A 22,435-nucleotide genomic window follows, 5' to 3' on the forward strand; every position below is an offset into this window, starting at 1 on the left:
AAGTAGTCATTTATGGACTCCTTTCTCCATAGTTTTGCTTACTGTTTTTTAAATTTATTTTTGTTTTCTCCTCTGTGGTATGCTCTGACAATGACCTTCATTTCATTCTGCTTTGAATGATAAAGAGGTTTTTGCTGCCCTATCATTTCTTTTGCTGCCTTTGATTCTGTCTGATGAGGAATAGGAATGGGGCACTCAAAAATCAATGTTTTGGGAAATTCTCACACACTGAGCACAAATCTGTTGTCTCTCACATCCAAGTTGACAAAACACTTGATAATCACACTCATTTCCCAGAAATACTTATGATTAAAAACAAACACCAGAACCAAACTTTAACACACATCTCATTTCCCCAAAAAGAGAGAACTTAGCATGTGTTGTAGCTGCTTTCATAGACTACATGCCAGGGAACATAATGCGTGCTACAGAAATCAGTGAAAAAAAAAATCACATCTGCTTTTTATTTGTAACTGCATTCAAAGATTGGGAAAATTTGTCCCAGAATTCAGCAAGAGAGCCAAGTCTTCAGCATTGCTCTCCTCTTGCAAACAGTAAAGCAGCAAGACCTCACCACTCCAGGAATCAAGACTCAGAGCCATGGTGCCTGTCAGCAAAATTCACACAGAGCAAAGAAATTCAGAGCTTTGCATCTTTCACTGTGATCAGTCAAATCCAGTTTATACTGTAGTGTACTAGAAGCCATATGCACCTTTGAATTTATCAAACTCCTCTTGATCCAGTTCCTGTCCCTCTAGACAAATGTTGTTGTGATAAAACCCACCCTTGCAAATGGCAGGCCATATTGCACTTGAACCAAGTGCAAGAAGGTCAATAAATATATGAGCATGGACTTTATACCCTACAGAGCCTGGAGGAGGAAAGAGTGATGGGATGCCCGAGGAGTGATTGCAAAGGCTGTCCCTAGTGCCCACTGTTGTCCCATCTCAGGAACCCAGCAATTCATCTGGCTTTTCAATACTGACCTATTTAGGGCTAAATGCAAACTGTGCACACTAGCATTTGTAGGAATGTGAGTAGCTGCAATCCTTCCATCTTTCATTTTTAAGCCAACAGAAAACTGTGTCAAACTCTTGATAAGCAGCATTTTCATATCGGTAGCTCAACTTTTGGCATTCGTGATAGCAGTTCTCTCTGTGGTGAAGAATGTATCTTGATTCTCCCAGGGAAAAAAGGTATCAAACACTGCATAATGCAAAATCCATGTAACCAAATTAAAATTAACACCTGGTGCTGAATAACTGGTTTGAGAGCACATGTGTTTTAATATTCAGTTTGAGTAGAAAAGCTTACACTCTTCAGAAGAGATCCATTATATTCTTCATGGATTAGAATGATATACAGCATTTAGAGAGCTACATATGTGCCCTTTGCAAGGCTAGGCTGCATATCCCAGGGCATTTGAGGCATAGCACAATATAGTTAACCCTGAGCCTATCTCTGCTGGATAATGGCATACACCTGCCAGACATCTAGGGAAAAAAATAACAATATGATACTTAGATTGGATTCCTTTTGAAGGCCTCTCATTTTTGCAGAAGATATTTCAACATGTAGACAGTAACATTTGTAATTCAATCCTGCTGACTAGCAGAACTGAGCATCGGAATGATTTTTAAAATAAGCTGTTGCATGCTGGTTTTCAACTCAAGTTATTACAGTCTCAATTTGCCATATTACACACAGACAAACCTAGACTCAAGTCTTCATATTTAACATTAATACTAGCTGATGGCAATGAAATAATATTTAAAATAATAACTTTAGTGTTCATGGACCTAAGTGACCACTAATTTCCAGTATTAAAGAATACATTAATATATTCATTAATTAATTAGCTGTTGGCTGTTATCTTCATGGAAGTATTTCATGAAAGTAGTCTGAGCTATGCTGGAAGAAAATAGTTTGTTTTTCTCTAAATAGAGAGACATAAATATTGTGTTCGTTGTAGTTACTGATATTGAACATGATTCTCAAAAGATATCAGAAGAGCCACACGAATTTAAATGAAGGGTCCATACAGTTCAGTGCTCTGTCTCCAGTGGTATTGACAAGTGGATGCCTAGTGACCCAGACACACATAGCTACCTTCTGCTTCAAGTTTCCAACTGTTTTCTTTTCTGGGAATTTCCTGAGCTATTGATTGTTGTCTGTTTAGCTCTTTCCATGTACCTGTAGAGTTTCCTTTTGAATATGCATTTCTCTTGCATTCTTATCCTTTGACAGGGAGTACCCTAAGTCATCACATATTGCTAGGATGTTTTGTTTGCTTTCTTTTGTTTGCTTTGAACCCAAGTCTTTTTTTTTTTTTTTTTTTTTTGTCTTTTGGTGGTATTAATAATTTTTGTTACAATTAAATCATGGAATAATAGAATCATTTAGGACTGAAACCACCTCTAGTATCGAGTCCAACAATTAACCTAGCACTGTCAAGTCCACAACTAAACAATGCCCTTAAGTCACTTCTACATGTGAGTCATCAGAGACTCAGCCACTTTTCTGGGCAGCCTATTCCACTGCCTGACAGCCCTTTTAGTGAAGAAATGTTCCCTAAAATATATTCTAAACCTCCCCTGGTGCAACTTCAGGCCATTTCTGCTTTTCCTATCACTTGTTACTTGGGAGAAGAGGCCAACCCCGAGCTGGCTACAGCCCCCTTTTGGGTAGTTGTAGAACAGAGTATATGGTTGGTCTCTACCAACTCATGGTTCTCTATCCCTATATCATAGAGATTCCACACTCAATCATTGTTCATTGCAGCCTTTTGATCATCTCTGTTACCCTTCTCTGACCTTTTCCCCTTTTTAACATGCTCTTTTTTGCCAGGAGGTGAGTGGAACTGCACAGAGATTTTAAGTTTCAGGCAAGCCATGAATTTATATGATATCATTATCATTACCTTGATATCATTATCAGGGTGTTTTCTGGTTTGTTCTCTAGTCCTTTTCTAATAATTTCTAAGTTTATATTAGGTTGGTTTCAACTGCTGCTAAGCAGTTAGATAACTATCTAACATATACTGCTTTAAATTAATTTTCTTTTTTGTAGTTCATCTGCCATTTTATTGCCTTGACATGCTGTCTTTTAAAATCCTTCTGCCATCCTTCATAGTCTGTCCTCATCCTAACCACCTTGAATACCTTCAGAAAATCACAGAACTTTATCACTGGACTGCTCAACCACTTTTCTAACTCATTTTTGGGTGTATTGAACAGTTTGGACTCCAGCACAGACAGCTCGTAGAACACCTCGGGTGAATTCTTACTATTGCAGTCACTGACCATTTACTGCAAATGTCTGTTTGTTCTCTTTTGGTTAATTGTCTGTGCTAGACCTTCCCTCACTCCTAACTGCTTGAGTGGAGGCATGGAAATAGCTTTCATTTCTCTTATGCTCTGGAGAAATGCATGGTTAATAAATTAATTACTAACATGAAAATAAAACAAAAAAATCCAATACCCACTCTCCGCCCACCCCCCCCCCCCCAAAAAAAAGACACCCCCAAAACCCCCAGGATTTTATAGTCTTTGCAGAGGGAAAATTTCCTGTAGTACTGAACCATTTTCATGGTAGTGATCCCTGTATGTTGGTGTGTCCATGACAGATGAAATTTATGCTGCACACATACCAGCTCAGTTCCAAGCTATAAAAATCAGAGCTTTATGAGAACGACACTGGAGTCCTAAGTAGCCTCTTCCTCCTGCTGTAGAAGCTGTCTTCAAATTGCTTTTTTTTTCAGGATTATGTCGGATAAGGGTAAGATAGAATTTCAAGGACTGGGCTGGTGTGTGCAAAAATCACACAGTTGTGTGGACCAAAAAGAACATTTTTGCATCTAGTATCTGTTATAGCAGCTCTGTAGGTTGGTAGATTAGTTCTAAGCAAAATCCAAACTTTCATTCTGTGAGCTAGGAAGTGTAATCCGAGCTCCCTGTATGTCATGAGGTCAAAGTCTAGTCACTGGGGCTTTGAGCAGGTGATTTGACTATCAACCTCAGTAAAGGTCAGTCAGTGTTTAAAGTACCGAGTAATGTTTCCAAGATTGTAGAGATGGAATCCAAATTTTCATGTATTGCTCTGAGGTTGAAATGCAGATGTGTTTAAAGAGTTAACACTGTGGCTCAATCAGAAAGAATGCTTGGCAATAAGAGGAAGCCTGGATTAATGATGGAAAAGAATTCTTAGCATTTTATAGCAGTGGGTATTCGAGATGAGACACGGCTAATGATCAACTAAAAAGGTATTTGCAGCTGTGGTGCTACCTCTCCCCATAATGCCAACATTAATCAAGGTTTTTCATGCAGCTTTCCAGTCCATTCTATTTTTCATTGTCCTGAATAGAAAAACAGAGCTCATGCCCTATTACACTGAATCAGAGACCATACTTCTGTGTCACCAAAAACGATCATACTTTATTGATTTCTAAAATCTGTAGTTTCTGTGCTGTGAAATAAATCCATAGCAAAGCCCGTAACAAAGCCAGTTTCATTTTTAAAGAAAAAAAAGCCTCTTGCAACCCCAAACTATAAATACCTCTGGGATGGGAAGCAGTTATCGGCATGAATTAACTGCTCATATATTTTATTTAAGTCTTGAATTACATCAAAACAGCAGCTATAATTACAGCATCTCTAAGTCTAGTTTTGGAGTCAGCCATCTTGTTGAAAGCCCTTGGCAGTGTGAAAAGCCAGTGAAATTGTGTAAGTCAATGTCCTGGCTGTTCTGATTCTGCCTTCGGAGTCAGAAGAAAAGCTTCATTATAGTAAAAATTAAACATTTGACATACAAGTTATTTCCAGAATGGCTTCAATCTTTTTAAATAATGAGCCCCATTGAATCCTAACTTCTCTTCAAATGTTGATTATCTAAATTCCTTAAGTAAACTACACGTGATGCAGCTTTTGAAACATGAACATGATCTTCCCTCATGTAAACAATCCTCTGCCTTTGTTGCCTGATGCTATCACATTTGGGCGCACATCCTTCTGCATTGCAGGCCCAAGCCTATAAAATGTTGCTATCAAATATCCACCTCGATCTGCAGATGCTTTATGCCTCTGCTTAACAGCCATGACTCATCCCGTTAAAGTCAACAAAGTTACAGTAGTAAAGTTAGGCGTGTGTTTGCAGGAATGGGCCCAGATTCTCAGAAGAATTTAGGTAACTCAAGATGCAGAGAGATGAGTAGTGAGGGAATTTCATACTGGTGTGACTAATCTCCCTAAGATCTCCTGAAATCGAGAGAGAGAGAGAGAGAGAGAGAGAGAGGGAGGGAAGGTTTTTGCAAAGGGGCTTCAGGATGACTAAATTAAGCTCCTGTTTTGGAGCATCTCCTAAGGAAGCCTCCACCATTCCCTGTAATTTAAGCAGTGCTTTGAATGCTCAGTCCTGGACACCCAGCTCACTCAGAAACCAACAGGAGCCAGAGCTGAGGGTGCCCAGCCAAGCCTTGCAAGGAGCCTGTCAGAGCAGCAGCCATCTGGGCAGCTCTGGCTGTTGAGCTCTGGGCACTCGTGGCTCTGGGCAGTGCCCACAGCCGTGACCTGCAGTGCCTGACATAGCTTTGCAATCTCACAGCCCCACGTGCAGCCAGACCAGAGGCTGTTGACACAGGGTAAAGTTTGCTTTTCAAACTCAAGGACCAAAGTGGAAATAGAAGGAAATGGTTTTGACTTCGGAAGACCTGGAGTTTTAAGATTCTTTTAAATAGACATTGTAGATAAAATTCTTCATTCTTAAATGTGTAGGACTGACTAAATGACCTGCCTTCATTTTCTATGGTGACATATAAATACCTGAAATTGAAGGACTAGGAAGCATGCAGTGACTCCTGCATATTTTAATAAATATGGTGTATTTTGAGGATCCTCCAACAGCCATGATTTTGCTGTATTAAATAAAGTAGATTTTATAGTACTTTAATCAGATTATGATGGAACATTATGCAAAATATTATGCAATGTAATGCAAGTAATTAATGCAAGCAGAGAACATGAGACAGCTGAGCAGCATGCATTTGGGTTACATACTGCCTTCTGATTTTCCAAATTTCTTTCTTTCTTAGATAGTGGTTTCCCGTTCAGAATCCACAACTCCGCATGTCAGCTTTCAGCTAGACTCCCACCCCATCTCTCCCCAGGTTGTTGTCAAGAATTCATTAGCAGATGATGGCTATACCCTGGTGGTAACTGGGAAAAAGGTGAGTGGTTCATAATCTAATCCTCCTGTGCACTGTGTAAACCTCTGTTCACACTGCTGCTTTCTGCACTGCATCCTCATGGCCCTGCCATTCCCTCAGAGCACTGGGGGTGTAAGTTTCCTCCAAGATATATTTATTCCCCTGCTAAACAAACTGGCAGCCTAATATTGAGAAATGCTTAAATAATGTAAGAGCTGGTGATATAAACCAACAAAAGCCAGGAAATGCAAATTTTAAGGCTGAAAACCTGTCCCTAATTCAAGTGCTTGCAAAGACAAAACACACAATGGCTTAAGAAAAGAATGGTGCTCAGTTTCCTGGCTTTTCTTGGTTTGTGTCATAGCATTGTAACTTTTTAAGGATGGTTGTGTGTGCTAGAGTTACATGCGTGTCCTTAAAACTGTAAGTCGGTAAGGCTTGAAAATTACTTTAGCATGTGGTCTACAAAGAGTTAATAAAAGATGAAGAGCTATCATAAATATGCTGTTGTCATAAGTAGATATGCATTGAAGAACAGGTTTAAAACATCAGCAGATAGTATTACGGATAATCCTAAACCATAATCGTAAGCAATAATTTGACCCCTTGAGTTCTATAAGGACTTACAGAAATACATCAGCCATAAAGACTGTTATTAATCATTTACTAGAAATGTATGAGTTATTTATAAGAGTGATCTTCAGAAAATGTGCAAAATAAATTTAAAGAAGGTCCTGAAGTATAAAGAAACTTGAGGCACTTATATAGTAATGTAATTATATATTGATTTTAATATTCTGACCAAAAATAATTCTTACATGTTTAGAGTGGCTATTTCATAACTGTCCTGATATTTTAAGTAATATAAATTTTAACTTGTCTTTTAGATAAGGTATGGGTTTTTTGATGATAGATGTTAAAATACAAGTACACTTGCAGCCACATGCTGTAAGTGTGCCACAGATATTAATACAGCCTCACCAAAGCTGAAATAGCCCTCATGCCTATTTTTACAAATGTATAAAGTAAGGCATACTGAGATACACTGCATAAACTAAGGCACACTGAGATACAGAACTGGGAGGAGCATGCTGCTGTTTTCTTTCTCCATCAGCAAAAAATGCTATCTTGCTGTAAACACCAGATGCTGGTAGTAACTGTATATAACATTAAGATGCCTTTAGGGTTTCTCCCAAGCGAATTTAAAATCATGTCAGTTAAATTACTTATAAGATCCTATAATTACTGAGCTAAAGAGAAGTCGAACTGTGGCTTGCACATCTGAAATCTGAGTAGCACCAGCATGCTATGCATAAATAGAGATTCTCCTTGCCACTTAGTACATGTATTAAAAGGATGTATGCATCATGTCTCTCCATTGACAGATAACAAAGATCCCTCTGAAGGGGCCAGGCTGCCATCACTTCAGGTCCTGCAGCCAGTGCCTGCTGGCACCAGCCTTCATGGAGTGTGGCTGGTGCAGCCAGCAGTGCCTCAGATCTTCTGAGTGCCCCAGCAACACCTGGACCCAGGACACCTGCTTGCCTAGGGTTTATGAGGTAAAGTGGTGGGTTTCTCACATTTATCTCTTGAGGGAAGAACAGTCTGCACTCTGTGGACATTTTCTATTCATGCAATCATGATAAATCATCAGCTTTCCTCAACTTCCCCTCAGCCTTGATGTCCATGAATCCTCTGACTGGATGCACACGGTACTGTGGGCTGAGATGCTCGTGCTTGGACAGGTTTGTCTGATCATCCTTACCGGCCTTGGGAGACCCTTGGCCCTACAAAGCACTTCTAATGGGGAAACAAGATGGGTCTGAGCCAGCCTGGTGGGGGTCTGGCAGGAAAGCCAGTCACAGAAAGAAGCATCCCTCCTCTTCAGCTTCTCTCAGAGACAAAAGTGGAGGAAAGCACTTCCTGCCCAGAGCCACCACAGCCTGACCCAGCACAGGAGGTCTCTGGCTCCCACTCTCCATCCATGCCCATGCTGGCTCCAATGTTGGTGGAAAGCCTGGTGTTTCTTTTTGAGAAAAATCCCATCTTACCCGAGCTCCTGGGGAAGTTGTTTTTCCACAATGTCCCTTCCTGGCTCCTTCTTCCTGTGGGTCCACTTGGCACCAACAAGGATGAAGCCTGTAGCAGCACCCCCGGGACAGGAGCAGCCAGAGGCTGCTGCCAGCCAGCCAGAGCTCATCAAGGGTGTGTGAGAACAAGAGGGCACAGATGAGCAGGGAGCTGCACTGGCACAGTCCAGTTTTAATTCAGCAGGTTAATGCAGGATTTATTCTGTATGTGGGACCAAATCTTCCCATGTGGAGTGTGACATGACTGTGAAGGCAGAGGTTTGTAGGGCAGTTGATGGACTAGAAATCTAAGGGAAAGACAAGCATAAAACGTTCTGGTAGCATTTACTGCCACATTCACTTATCTTAGTGCATTTAAACTACATCATGTAGTTAAAAATACATTTTCCTTTATTAGAATACAACTTATAAACAGACATGAAAGTTTGATATGCCAAACTCTTAGAAAGGGAGAAAAAAGTGGGTTTTAAATAAATAATTAATTTCTTTCATCCAGGCATATGATTTCATGTACAACAATATTTTTAAGTTTTAATGTTTTAGACAAAACTGCTATTAATCTAGAAAGAAGTATAGAAACGCATGTTTACAGGGTTGGTTTTTTCCACGTTCACCTTTCAGACACAAAATTTACAATTAATACAGGCAAAATTCAGTGAAAAAACAATGAAGAGTTATAAGAATCAAACCCAAAATGGATGGAAAATGGAAGGGGGACGGTTAGCCTGCCTTCTATGGCCATTTACTTAGGGCAGAGGAGATGTTCAAAACTTGCTAATGCAGAATGTGAACAGTTTACTTTTCCTTTATACAAAACCACATTTTTTCAAAATCGTTATATTAGATAGTGAAATAATCCTTTCCAGCCTTAGTCTGTATGAGACTAAATCACCAATCCAAAGGTGTGCAGTGAGAATTAGCTCTTATATATTTTTCTGAACCTCTGCAGGCCCAAGGTACTCACCTATCCTGCACAGAGCTCAAGCACCCTTAATGTTTTTTAATTTGCAAACTTTCCAGCAGTAGCTGTATATTTCCATTGCTCAAAAAATATTTCCCAGGCTCTGAACTGCTTAGTTTCTGATTTTCAGAGAGGCTGAAATCATGTAGCCTCTTTAATTTCAATTTTGAATGCATCCACTCAGCAGTTTTAAGAACCAACAGACTCTGCAGTCCTTGTGAAGTGTGAGGAGGGGAGCACACCTCGGACGTGGGGCAGTGGGAACACTTGTGAGGCTGGGTGGGTGCTTCCCTTCCCCATGTGGCTCAACTCAGCCTGCCCAGCACAAGCCCAGTCTACCCCTGTAATGAATATGGATCTGTGACACTGATGGATCTTAAAGTGAATCTCGAATTACTGCATGCTGATCTTGGTAGAAGTTGCTTCCAGAAAGCTTGTAAGGAAAAAAAATGCAGCTGGATACTTAAATCCATTGGATTGCTAGCTGTTAAGACAAATTTCATGCTCTACTGGACCATGACATTTAACATGATTACTGAAAAAAATATAAAACAGATTATTCATCATCTTCTGATCTGTCTTGAAACTCACATGCATAAAATGTAAGAAACAAGCTAGTTTTGTTCCTAACAAATGGAGGATGACCTGCTTTGCATAGTATCTGAAATTCAGTCCAAACCTCTCCCTAATATTTTGCAGCTTTCAGAGGGACAGATTTCTTGAGATATGTCATATGATCACTTTAACCTGAGAGGAGCAGATGGCTCCCTGAGGGTCTGGTCCAGTGGATGTTAGCTAAGACTTCAGTGATGTTTTCCCAGGTTATTACACAGACTGGTGTACAATGGGGAAAAAATTTTTTTTCCCTCTCAGGAGGATGGCAGAGAAGAAGCCCAGTGTTTTCCCATGGAGTCCTGCAGATCCTTTGTCTCATTTGCCTGCTTTAAGCACTTCCCCTTGGAGCTGTGGGTTGGAGAGGAGCAGTCAAGCAGTCTGCTGCCCAGACATAGACAGCGTAGTAGGACAGACGTTAGGACACATCCCCTCCACAGCCCAGCTCCCAGTCTGCTCCCATCCACTGCCTCTGCCAGCAATGAGGATTTTCATCAGCCTGGATGAGCAGTTCTAGAGGGAAGCCAGGAGGGAGTCTCCTCGGAGATCACTTGCTACTGGAACAAATTGCAGGCATCTGCGCGTGGCGTTCAGGTCATGCTGAAAGGTGAAGGGGGTGTAAAAGAAGAAATAAATTGGACTCCCTTCTGATTCTTTGTTGTGGTTAAAAATCTGACATGGTTTGTTGTTGTTTTTAAAGTGAGTCATTTTAGCTGGCCTTTTTATCAGATGTATCAAGAACATCAGGGCTTCTGCTGCCTGTTTAGGTTGGAGGCTTTGCTGGAAATTTCACATGTGGTTGTATGTGTTCTTGTCTTTGAATTAAAATGAATATGCTAATTAAAGAATAAATAGGTACTTTCTTCCAAAAATATATTAAGTGGATATTAGTTGTCAATATAAATAAAGGGAAAACACAAAGCTTTTAAGTTTTCCAAAAACAAAATTAACTTTCTCCCTTAACCAAATGTTCAGAGAGCAGCAGAATGACAGGACTTGCACCATGTTATCAGTGGAGATAACATAATATTTTTTGAATCCTGCATTTCATAGCATTTATGACTGGTTTGATTGTTTTCTGTTACTACCAGTGCAATGTAAGTACACAGAAGAGGCCTACATATACCTCAGTTCAAAAACCAGGAGGTTCACTGTCCTTTCTTGTCAACACTCCCAAGAAAGAATCTGGAATACCACATTTGATTTTCAGACATTTCATCATACAGGACAAATGGAACAAAAAATAAATCTTGAATAAAAACAGGGGAGTTTGGCAGAACTTAAAATCAAAACTTTAAGATTTTGGGGTTTTTTTTGTTATCTACTTAGAGGTGTTGCCTCCTTAATTTGTCAACAAAATGTACTAAATACTTGCTGCCTCTCAATTAAGGCACACAGGTTGCTATCACAAGTCTCTTTTGCCATGTAAGATCACTAGAAATATGTTCAGTACCTTCAATTTTTATTCTGTATGGCTTTGTGAAGCCCTTTTCTTGCTGACTTGTGGATTACATTTCAAACTCTTCAAATGCCACATGTCAGTATATTGTACAAAACATCGGGACATCCTGTACTCCCACAGAGCAATTTCATTTTCTGCTAGGGTTTTGTTATTTCAAAAATAGATAATGTGCTGAGATACTGAGCAGAGTGGAGAACTAGAATCTGAAGTCAAATCCAGATTTTGAAGAAGAAAACTCCAGAGGAACGAGGGAATAGCACAGATTTCGTGGGCACAGAATGGCTCTGAGCTCATAGCTGCAGTTGGGTGTCAGGGGGCTGTGTGAGTATCACTCTTTTTCTACAGATTTGTACAAAAGTGCTGTTCCTGCATAGGTTCCCTCTTTGCTCCTTGAGAGCTGATTCAAAGCTCTTTAAAACAGAAAAGGTTTCTCCTGGCTTCAGTGCATTTTAAGTCAGACTCTTTGTCTGGTTTCTAATGAGGGCAGTAAATTTCCCCATATATAGTATATGGTATAATTCTTTTGAAGTATTCTTCAGCTGCCTTTCCATCTACAATAGTTCATTTGTGAGAGTCTTGAAGTATAGCTACAAGAGAGTTAAAAAGAAATGTGCTGTCTTACTGGATTTCCAGATGAAATAATAGCCAAGTATCACTCAAACACTTTCCTTTCAGCTTGAAAATTAAGCCAGGTCCTTTGAAGGACACAGCTGTATTGCATTTTAGGGGCAAAATTATTATCACTAAAGCATTAAGATACTTAGGCACTATAATCACAAGTATAAATTCAGTCTCTCATTCCTTTCATTCTTTTTTGTTTGTCTAGTGGTACTGGTATGTTTGCAAAATTGTGCAGTATTGTTGAAAGTCCTCATAATTCCTGAACTAATGTATTTTCTTTTTGGTTGTTTTTTTGGTGGGTTTTGGGAGTTTTTTACTGACAGTACTAACCGGTACTTTTACTGAGTTTTGTAAGACTTCTATGGTGTTCCTACGTTTTTCCCACCATTGTTATATTTTACAGGACAATTTACAATACACATACACACACACACAAAAAAAAATGTATTTCCTTTGTAGATTGTCTCTGTGTTTCTGAGGGGCAGTTTATTTTTAACTTGGAATTAGAGGTGACCAAAAGTAAAACGTTTAAGGAAAGAATAGCAGAAGTCGTGTTAACTTTATCACAGTCAGCGCGATATTGGATTATGGTGTCTTTGAAGCTACTTCACTCTGAACCCAACTTTCATCAAGCTGGCAAAAAACGGTCATTTGGGGGCTCTTTTGTGTTCAGCATTCAGCTTCTAACAAAATAAGTATATTGTATGTTTAACACGCCAGAAATAAGATGTGAAAGACAAGAACTGCAGGATTTAAAAGACTATTACAATGCACAGCTTGTTCAGTGCCCCTAAACACCATCTTTCAAAGCCTTCTAGTATAGGTTTTGTTATTTATTGCTACTGTCATAGAAAGCTCATAATGTGACAAATGAAAGGTGAAGAACAATTAAGATGAATGCTAGGACATAGTCGACCAAAAGAAATGCTTTTTTAAAATTATTCCTTTGCCAATTCTTTAGCTCCAAGTGAAGTTCAAGAAAATCTGATTCAACTAACACAATATTTTTTTAACAGATTCTTCCAAGCAGCGCTCCCATAGAAGGTGGGACAAAATTGACACTGTGTGGATGGGACTTTGGATTCAGCAAAAATAATAGATTTGAATTAAAAAATACAGTAGTCCACATTGGAGGACAAATTTGCCCTCTGGAAGCGAAATCTAGCAACAAAAATAGGTAAGAAATCTAAAATATTAATTTCCATATACTCAGATGTTCTTTATGTTGTATGGAATTTTTTGCAAATACAAACATTCAGCCTATAAGTATCACCTCTGATTCGGAAATTTCAAATTTGAAGAAATGCCAGGGTTTAATAAACTCACCAAGAAAAACAGGGCTCAAAATGGAGATGAAATCAATCTAGCTTATGCCAATAGCTCCTGCAGCAGTTTTTCTGATTTGTCTGTGAAATGCTATTCAACATCTGTGGAAGCTGGCAAGAATGTATCTATTCAAAGGTTTGAAAAGGGGGCAGTTCCTTTGGCCGGGGTCCTGCTGGGCTAAGTTATGTCACCTCTGTCTTCCTGATCTGTAAAGCTGCTGGGAGAAGTGTAAGAGGATGCAGGTATTTCGTCATCCAGAGGATTATGACCCTCAACTGCACCTCTCCTCCTCCTTCTCAGAAACAAGTATCTGAGGCACAGGGATAATGGGTCAAGTTTAGGACAGAGGTTACTGTGATTGTTATCTTGCAGTGATGCACGTTCAGTGAGTATCCTCTCTGTACCACCAAAGCAAGGCACAAATCGTGGCACAGCTTTGCTGTTCACTTACACAGCAGTGCAGATACTCCAGCAAGCACTCCGGAAGTGTTGAGCACTCTCCTAACTGCTGTTCTGAACAGTCTCAATGGAAACAAGATGATTTAAGGAGACTAGATTATATATGAGACTATGTGAATGTAATATAATACATTGACACATGCTGTTGCAGAAGTTCAAGTTTAATTTTTGGTAATATTTAAATTTTTTTACAACAAACTTGTGTATACGATTCATTTTTTTTTCTAATGCTATTGTCTGCCAAAATTGATATTAAAGGGAAATTTTAAAAAATCCATCAGCCATTTAATAGAGGTATTTTTTTTTTCTGTCATGCTTCTTTTTTCTGAAATGTATATGATACACAAAAATTATTTTCTGTGGCCAAGTATTATAAAGTCCACAGCATTTGTATTTATTATTAAGGAAGAGGGCTATGGTTCTTTGAGCTATTATTTCGGAAATGTCCATGATGCGCATAGATTGATGATCTGTTTAGTATGGATTCCCCATTATTATGAGTTTGAAGTGGTTCTATTTAATATGAAAAAATCAATCAAAAAAAAAAATGTAATCCCATTTTTTCCTTGTTTCCTAAAGGCTGGAATGCACAGTTCCTGCTGCAAAAAGTCCAGGTTTCAATATATCCAGTAGTGTTTCTGTTGGACATGGCAAAACACTATTCAATACATTTTCATACGTGGTAAGCACTAGATTAAATTTTTATAGTCAAAATTAGCTTCAATATTAACTGTTAGGGACTCCTCATGAGTCCAGACCAGCATGGTAAATTCTGTATTCATGTTGGCTTTATTGTTACTTCATGGAAATGTTAACAAATGTTTTAAGTCCTCCTCTTTACATTTTGAAAATAATTTTATAATCCCCTGGTTTTATTTTTACCTCCCCTTAGAATCCTGTAATGACAAGTATATCTCCCACCTATGGCCCCAAATCTGGAGGAACATTGTTGACTGTAGCTGGGAAATACCTAGACAGTGGGAAATCCATGAGGATTTTTGTTGGTGAGCAGCCATGCACTTTGAAAAGGTAATGTACCAACTAAAACACAATGCCTTTAATACTGAAATGTCTTGATTAAAAGCCTCGGAGTTAAAAAACCAAACTCACACATTTGCTTTCCTCTTCTTGTGTCACTTATTGAGGAATTTATAATAAGCAGTAAGCATCCTGAGTTTAGGATACTTGAAAGATTTCTAGAAGGGACCACAGTTCTCTGGAAGTCTTGCTTATTTGTAATGTCTTCATTAACCTCATTAAAAGGTTGCATAGAGAAGTGTCAAATCAGCTTCTAATGGACAAGAAACTGCTTATTTCCCATCATTTTTGTCACCCTGATTCCCACACTCTGAGCCCTCTCTCTTGTTTTAGCAAGGGCTGCTGTTCATGCAGCAGCTGCCAGTGAGCAGTCAGTGGGCACAAGTTACCATTTCCTACTGCCTGGCTGGGTGGAAAGCTGACCAGGGTGACAATGTCTATCCCATGCAGAGGAGCACTATTTCTGCACTGCTGTTAGAGAACAGCCTACAAAACAGAGGCAGCATCAGTTTGGCAGCATCATGCTTTTCCTGGTATTTAGAAAATTGCTTTGGAGGTTCAAGCCAGAATTTCTTGTGGCTCTGTACTGGATCCAGTAGGAGCTCAGTCAAAAATCTTTGATGTGTTCTGTGTGGAAATTCCTTCAACCACAGCTGTATGTAAATGTTAAATGCCAAACTCAGATTCTCTACTATGGGCAGATGAGTTCTGAATTTGGTAGCCATTCTACCATGGCACAAATCCTACTTGGCTCTGTGCTTAGGAACAGTAAGGTGATTCCAGAATTGTCACCTCCGTGGACAAGGCAAAATCTGGCCCACTGTGTTCCAGAAACAGGACATCCAGCAATTCCTCTGAAATTTGAGCATCATCTGATGATTATGGAAAGGCAAAGTGGTAAAACTTCACACTTGTGGAGACCATGGGGAAGCAGTAGCCTATTAGTTAATGCAAGACTCTGATCAGGAGATATGAAGTTTATTCTTTACTGCTAAATGATTTATTGTATGCTCTTGATCAAATCAAACAAGCCTGACTAAATCAAGAAAAAGGATTTAGATATTCAAGTCTGATCACTAAAAAGATCTTCATCATTTCTGTTCCTTAATAGTTAGCGTTGCATTTCTTGGTGTATTTGTCAACTAATGATTCATTTGAGACATCTACTATGGGGGTGGGACAGCAGCCAGCTCAGATGCAGATGTTGGTCAGGTGGACCTCTAGATATTGAACAATAGCTGAGACTTTCCCAGTAAGCATCTCCAGGACCCCTCTTTCTCACGAGCCAAGTTGCCTGGAGACTTCTGTGTAGATCTTAACCAGTTTCTCAAGGCAGGTGTTTCTCTAGATAAAAAGGCAGCTTTCCCCAGTTCTGAGGGCAGCTGGAGCAAGGTTTATTTTTTTCCTTTAAGAGACGTTAAAAAGCTTCCAGATACAGATGGATGAATCGCTATCCCTTACGGTGAACCCCACCTTCCTGGAAAGCTTCAGAGATTGTAGCAAATGTCCCTCTTGTCTAATTTGGAGACCATCTCTTACATTCTATGAGAACAGCCTCACTTGGATGGCCCATGGATGTGCTTGGGGCCAAATCACTGAAACCAGCTGGTAGAGTTACATTTACTTCTCCAGTTAGTTGCCACCCTTGTCTCTGATGTGCCCTGCTCCCTCTGGCCACATTTCATGTGCTTCAAACTTCAGGATCCTCCTGCTGTCCACTCACCACTGAGTTCAGTGTAGGAGGAAGAGGACTTCCATGGCCAGGCATGATAGCAAGGGAAAGGTGAACATCCCAGAGACTCTGCTGAATTCAGCCAGCTCTTCTTGAATTTTCTCCTTCTTTCTCTTTGCCCTCTGCCTGCCCCTCAGCATCTGGTACATCCCTCACGAGCACCCTTACTTGAGGCTTTTAACACAGTGTAAGACCTGTGCATTTGAAAGAGGCATTGTCCTTTGGTTACAGCAGATCAAGTCATTCTCCTTAAACCTGGAGTGTGGTCTTTGTTTTCCAGGCTGTAAGCTGCCTTTGCAGGGTTCAGAGGCTCATGGGGTTGCCACCAGTACCAGGGCAACATCTTCCATCAGGCAAGGTGCAAGTCAACTGAATTAAGATTAATCTTGAGCTTAAGCCATGCTGTTGCAATTTCTACCTTATGTCGTGCTTACTTGTTGCAATCTGATTATCCAGCAGGAAAATGAATGACTTTTTTTTACAAACAGATCCTTAGGCAAGGTTGGGGCTCAGTAAAGGACAGTGTTTTAAGCCAAGTACATGTTTTATAATGGTGACAAGCAATCTGTTTTCAGTGCTCCCAGCATATCGGCGAGCACTGTGGAGTGCTACACTCCAGCACAGCAAATTCCCCAGGAATATCGTGTGAGAATGGAAATCGATGAAGCTATTCGAGACACAAGCAGCCATTTCACATACAGAGAAGACCCAGTTGTTTTAAAAATTCATCCAGCCAAATCTTTTCTTAGGTGAGTAAAATTTTCTTATAGAAATAAGAAAGCAACAAATGAACGAAGAACGGCTATGCTGCTCAGCAATCTATCAAAAGAAATTGCATTTTTATCTCGATCTTCCGTGCCGATTGTTTCTATTATGGTGCAGTGGCAGAGGGCAAATCATTTCCTTTCAGAGGTGAAGGAGAAGGGGGGAGGGTGCCTCTTTTCTCTTTGTGATTTCACTTCTAGCTGCTGCTGAGCCTACCTGTGATGTCCCACTGAGATGCCCACTGCACTGCTAAGTGTGTCTCCTATGCTGTGTCTGGACATTACACTGATTGCTGAGGAAAATCATTTAATGTGACAAGTCAGCGGACTCAGGAGAGCAAATGGATTTTAAAATAGTCTAAATCCAGTGCTATATAAACATAATGAATATATATGTACGGTAGTATGTGTGTGTTTTCAAGTGACAAATTTGTGGTCTCAGTAGCTCTAATCCAAGCCATCTGCCTTTGCCAAAAAAATGTCAGCAGTAAAAGAGACACCTTTTTCAGCACCACTGAATGCAATAGGTGAAATAATTTAGTTAGCAAATGCAAAGTACAAAAAAAGCGACCTCTTAAAATTTACACATTTATACCCTGGCTTGTCAGAGTTTTAAAAATTATTTTTCTTTTCTTTTGTTTTGATTAGTTGTTATAGTAAATGTAAGATCTGTTTCCCAGAAAAATTATCTCACGGCTCAAAGCTATGTATTTGCATGTATCCAATACATACCCCTAATTCTGGTTTTATGTTACCATTTACTCTAAAATATAATTTGTAATTAACATTACATTATCACACCAGTTATTTATCCTACTTATCTTCTCTCTTTCTTTTCCTTCCTTTTTTTTTTCTTATTTTGCTAAATTTTCCTAGTGGTGGAAGTACAATCACGGCTCAGGGAATCAACTTGAACTCAGTGTGCTTTCCTCAGATGGTGATTACTGTACCTAAACTAGGAATGAACTTCTCTGTGGTGAGTCAGTCTTAGAGAAGACAATCTGTTATCTTTTCATCTTGGTGTGATGAATGGTTGTGAATTTTCAGCCAAAATACTTTGACTTTTGCCTTGAAACTTTGGGACTTCTACTGATATTTTGGTGTTTTCTGCAAAGACTGTTTTCACTGTACAGGAAAAATTCAAAACAAATTTTGAAATTAGGTGAGGATAAAACAACTCTTTCCAGTAAACCTTTTCCAAAGAAATAAGTCTAATACAATATCTGATAAGATTTATATATTTCAATTTAACAAAGCAAATTCAGTGACTAAACACACAGCAGTGCAATATCGATATGTCAGATTACACAATAAGTTCAGGCACTACTGTGATACTCAAGTGGTGACTGTGGATATATATCAAAGGAAGAGGAAGGGTAAATATATAAAATCAAAATTAAGTATTATTTTTAAGAATTTCTGTTTGCCAAAATCCCTGTTGGGGAAATTTGTCCTGACTTTGATAAGTTCAGCAACTAAGTTTTAAGATGGCTTTGGGGTCTTGCAGCTGGGTACCTCTGCTTAAACAGCAGGTGTCAGTCAGAGATGTAAGTCTTCCTTTTTTTTCTTTTTTTTTTTTTTTTCTTTTTTTTGTTCCTGAGTTGACACTACACAGTGTCCAAATCTAAACACAGATATGACTGTGTGATCTGCTTTAATTCTTATAGGGCAAAGATGGCATTTGTCATCTAGTTTTGCTGAAAGCCTTCTGTGAGCTTTTTTCTATACATTTCTGTTGTGCCTCCAACATTTTCTTATCCTGTAAGGTTTGTTTAGTCTAACTGAAGCTAATTTGCTAAATTGACCTACACTCTTTATGACATGCTACTTACTGTTCATATTCTCAGCTTATTTCCAATGATTATCATACACTGTTTCCTGAATTGAATTCTAACTATTAGACCTAGGTTTGCTCAATGCATTTTAAATGGTATGTCTGCAAATTTGCAGTCTTTCATAGCTTCAAGGTCATCATATTCTTCATGATCCTAATTTGTATAATATTATGAGTGTCAGGACCTGAATTTCCGCAGCATGTAGTCGTGGCTTGTAATTTAATGGGTTCAGATTTTAATCTAAAAATCAGTTCCTTTCCAATGAAACACAGTGTTAAGTGTTATCAAAAAATCACTTTACCCATCAGCCAGAAAATAAAATCTGTGAAATCTACCAAACTCAAAATTTATTAGATTTTGAGTAATGTGAACATAATTATTTCTAAGCACAAAGGATTTTGAAGGAAAATATTGTTGCTGAAATCAAGTCTTGAGATTTTGCTTTGTGTAAAGATCATTTGTTTGCTCTTTCTATTCCTCTGTGGATATATGCCGTATTGCTTCTCTTCAGGCCCTGATACCGCATGCCTTGTCAAATATTTAGGACTTCATAGAATCTGAACATATTTGAAAGATCTGGAGTTTTAAAGAAAATCCACTGTCAAAAGTGACTGGCAACTCCAGGCAATAAACACCATAGAATTTACTCTTTCCCCCAAATATTGGGGAGCAACCTTGCCTTTGAGCAGCGTTTTGCTTTCATCCTGCCTCTAACCTGCTGTTGAAGAAAGACATGGACTTAGACAGTCAGAATTATCTCCTTTACTCTTTTTCTTTTCATACTGTGCAGCGTGTGTGACATTTGCCAACAAACAAATCTCCTGCCACTGCTGATCTCTGAGAAATTGCCCCAGTGTATGAGCAGCTGCACAAGTTCATTCACCTGCACAAAAGGTGGAATATAACCTCAAATGGATTATAATCCAGAGTGTTTTATGTTTTGACATTGCCCAAGAAATATATTTTTTCTCTATTGAAATTAAAGGCTTCTGGCACTCAGTTGCATTCTCTGCCTCTGTGGCAGCCATTTGTTCTGCCACTATTCTCTACCTGAAGCATATTTCTAAAGGAAGAGTATTAATTCTCAGGTAGAAAGGGAAGATTTCTAAGTGGCAAAACAAGATTGTACCGTGTAACTGAGGAAATTTCTGGTGGAGGATGCCTATGGCTGTAGTCTTACCCATCCTGCACTGGAAGTTCTGGGCTCTCTGCATGGGAGATATACGAAAAAAACCCAATTTCATCCAGTCATTATTAAAATAAACAACAATGAGGAGCTATTTCCAGCAGAGATCCAGACCAACTATTCCTTTTATAAAGGAGAAGACAGGTTGTTTTCCTGAACAGACCAAAGAAGTGCTCAAGAAGTGCTATAGCTTTTTGCTTCCTTAGTTTGGGAGAGGATAGCAAAATGAATAATTTTTTAAATTGTTATTTAAGCCCTTTTTCTTTTCAGTTTTCTCTCACTAGCCTCCTCCAAAAAGCTGCTTTTGTCAGCATTCAGAAACTCTGGCTCTTGGGAAAACCAAAGCCAGCACTGAAACACATCCCAAAGCATCAAAGGAAAGTACAGCTGGGAGGGACCACAACAGCCAAGCATGGCCCACTTCCCTGTGCCAGGAGCAAATGTGCCCAGACCACTGCCTAACAGATACTTGTTTAGGCTGTTATTAAAGCTCCTTGTGAAAGAAATTTCACAATCTTGCTTAAACAAGCTTTAGAGAGAGCTGCTCTACCTGCTTACCTAGTGGTTTGGAAAGACTTCTTTCTAATAATTAACTCAAATGCTGTGGCTAATTACCTATCTTCTTGTTTAACCCTCTGTGGATACAAGCAACAGATTATCAGTCCCTCCTGCTAATTTTATATATTTGCACTAAATTATGATTCAACCTTTCTCTTTTCCAGTTACAACAACCAAACCACTCCAAATTCTCCTGATAAATGTTGTTTCCTAGAGCTCTTCTCATTCTTTCAGCCACCTCTCAGGCCCTTTTCCATTCGCCTAAAACTGGGAGTGCCCAATTTAAAATGGGTCTCACCTTTTCCTGTCAACTCTCTGAACTCAGCTTGAATTGTTGCCTAGAGTCCTGCTGGAGTCACAGTGTAGTTGGAGGGTCATTTCTGTAAACAGCAGGAGCTGCTGGAGATGCTCTGCATCCCAGAGTCTCAGGGAGCAGAGCCAGCAGACATGCCCTGGGGCATTTGCTTTTCTCTACCTCTTCCATCCCAGTGGTAGAGGTGAGTGATGATAACTGATGCAAAAGTTTTTCTGGAAGAACTTCCTCTAAGAAGTGCAGTTTCACCGAGACTGAAAAGTTTTGGGCACAGTATGCCAGCCCCTCTAGAAGAAACATTTAAGTTGAGCTTTTCAGCTTTCATGTTTGTAGTTTAGTATCTCTGAAAATTTTTCTTCTATAGAGTAAAAAATGCCTTGTTTCCATTTTACAGTATTCTTTTCATATTTATTTAAATTTCCTTAAAGTTGTTCAGTACTGTGTTCACACTTGTTGTGTTTATATTACATTTTATATTAATACTGTCACAATAATGCATTTTGCCTTCTTTGAATTTATTTCAATGAGTGAAAAAAATGTATTGAACCATATGTTTCAATAATTGCAATGTGTTTCTTTTTAATTTCTATTTCATTAGTTCTTTTGATCATTTGTTCTGACTAGGGAAAAAAAGTAGGAATTTAGGCAGTGCTGCATAAATTCCCAAGAGCTCTAGAGAATGCATAAGAATACAGAAACCTTCTCACTTCTGTTCTCATATCCAGTTCCTGTGTGAGGTACACAAGCAGGGAAGCAGCTCGTTCCCTCCTTTCACTGTGCCTGTAAAAGTACCCAAGGCACAGTTTGGAATAGTGTTTGATCAGGAACCTGTGCTGTAAGTCATGCTAGATGACTCTCCTGCTTCTGAAGCACTTGGGAGTAATGTTTTTTTCTTTGAAAGCCTGATGTTTGCATTGATTCCCCCAAAGTGAAGTGGTCATTTGGGGATCCTTTCCTGTAACATTTATAATATTCCATCTATTAACTAATTTCGATGTATATTCCCACTGCTTAATCTCTTCTAACAATGAATGTCCCAAGATATGCAAGGCTGCAAAACTAAGAAGAAGCATTTTTTAATACATGACCTTCAACAACTGACTCTGTACCTATGCAAGATCTTCTATTTCCACAGACTTTTAATTATCTCTTCAGTAAGTAGTCTTTTGAATGTTCTTCAGCATTTTTAAATTTTTCCCTGCCAGGTGCCATTTCCTGCTGTTTCACAGGACAATTTTAAAATACTCTAAAGTTTATTCAATGTTTACAGGTCTGTAAG

At 39.1% G+C, this 22,435-nt stretch overlaps 1 protein-coding gene across 3 annotated transcripts in view; it reads left to right on the top strand.

Moving 5' to 3' along the window:
- Positions 1–22,435, top strand: part of MET (MET proto-oncogene, receptor tyrosine kinase) — a 90,185-nt gene that overhangs the window by 39,004 nt on the left and 28,746 nt on the right. For all 3 annotated transcript variants that reach the window (XM_059847146.1, XM_059847144.1, XM_059847145.1), the window contains exons 4-10: positions 6,086–6,220; positions 7,585–7,758; positions 12,962–13,122; positions 14,310–14,412; positions 14,623–14,759; positions 17,076–17,249; positions 18,141–18,240. In XM_059847146.1, coding sequence (XP_059703129.1) covers positions 6,086–6,220; positions 7,585–7,758; positions 12,962–13,122; positions 14,310–14,412; positions 14,623–14,759; positions 17,076–17,249; positions 18,141–18,240 — 984 coding nt within the window. The remainder of the gene's footprint in view (positions 1–6,085; positions 6,221–7,584; positions 7,759–12,961; positions 13,123–14,309; positions 14,413–14,622; positions 14,760–17,075; positions 17,250–18,140; positions 18,241–22,435) is intronic.

The sequence above is a fragment of the Haemorhous mexicanus genome, chromosome 5 (genome assembly GCF_027477595.1).
Source record: "Haemorhous mexicanus isolate bHaeMex1 chromosome 5, bHaeMex1.pri, whole genome shotgun sequence".
NCBI classification, from domain to species: domain Eukaryota; kingdom Metazoa; phylum Chordata; class Aves; order Passeriformes; family Fringillidae; genus Haemorhous; species Haemorhous mexicanus.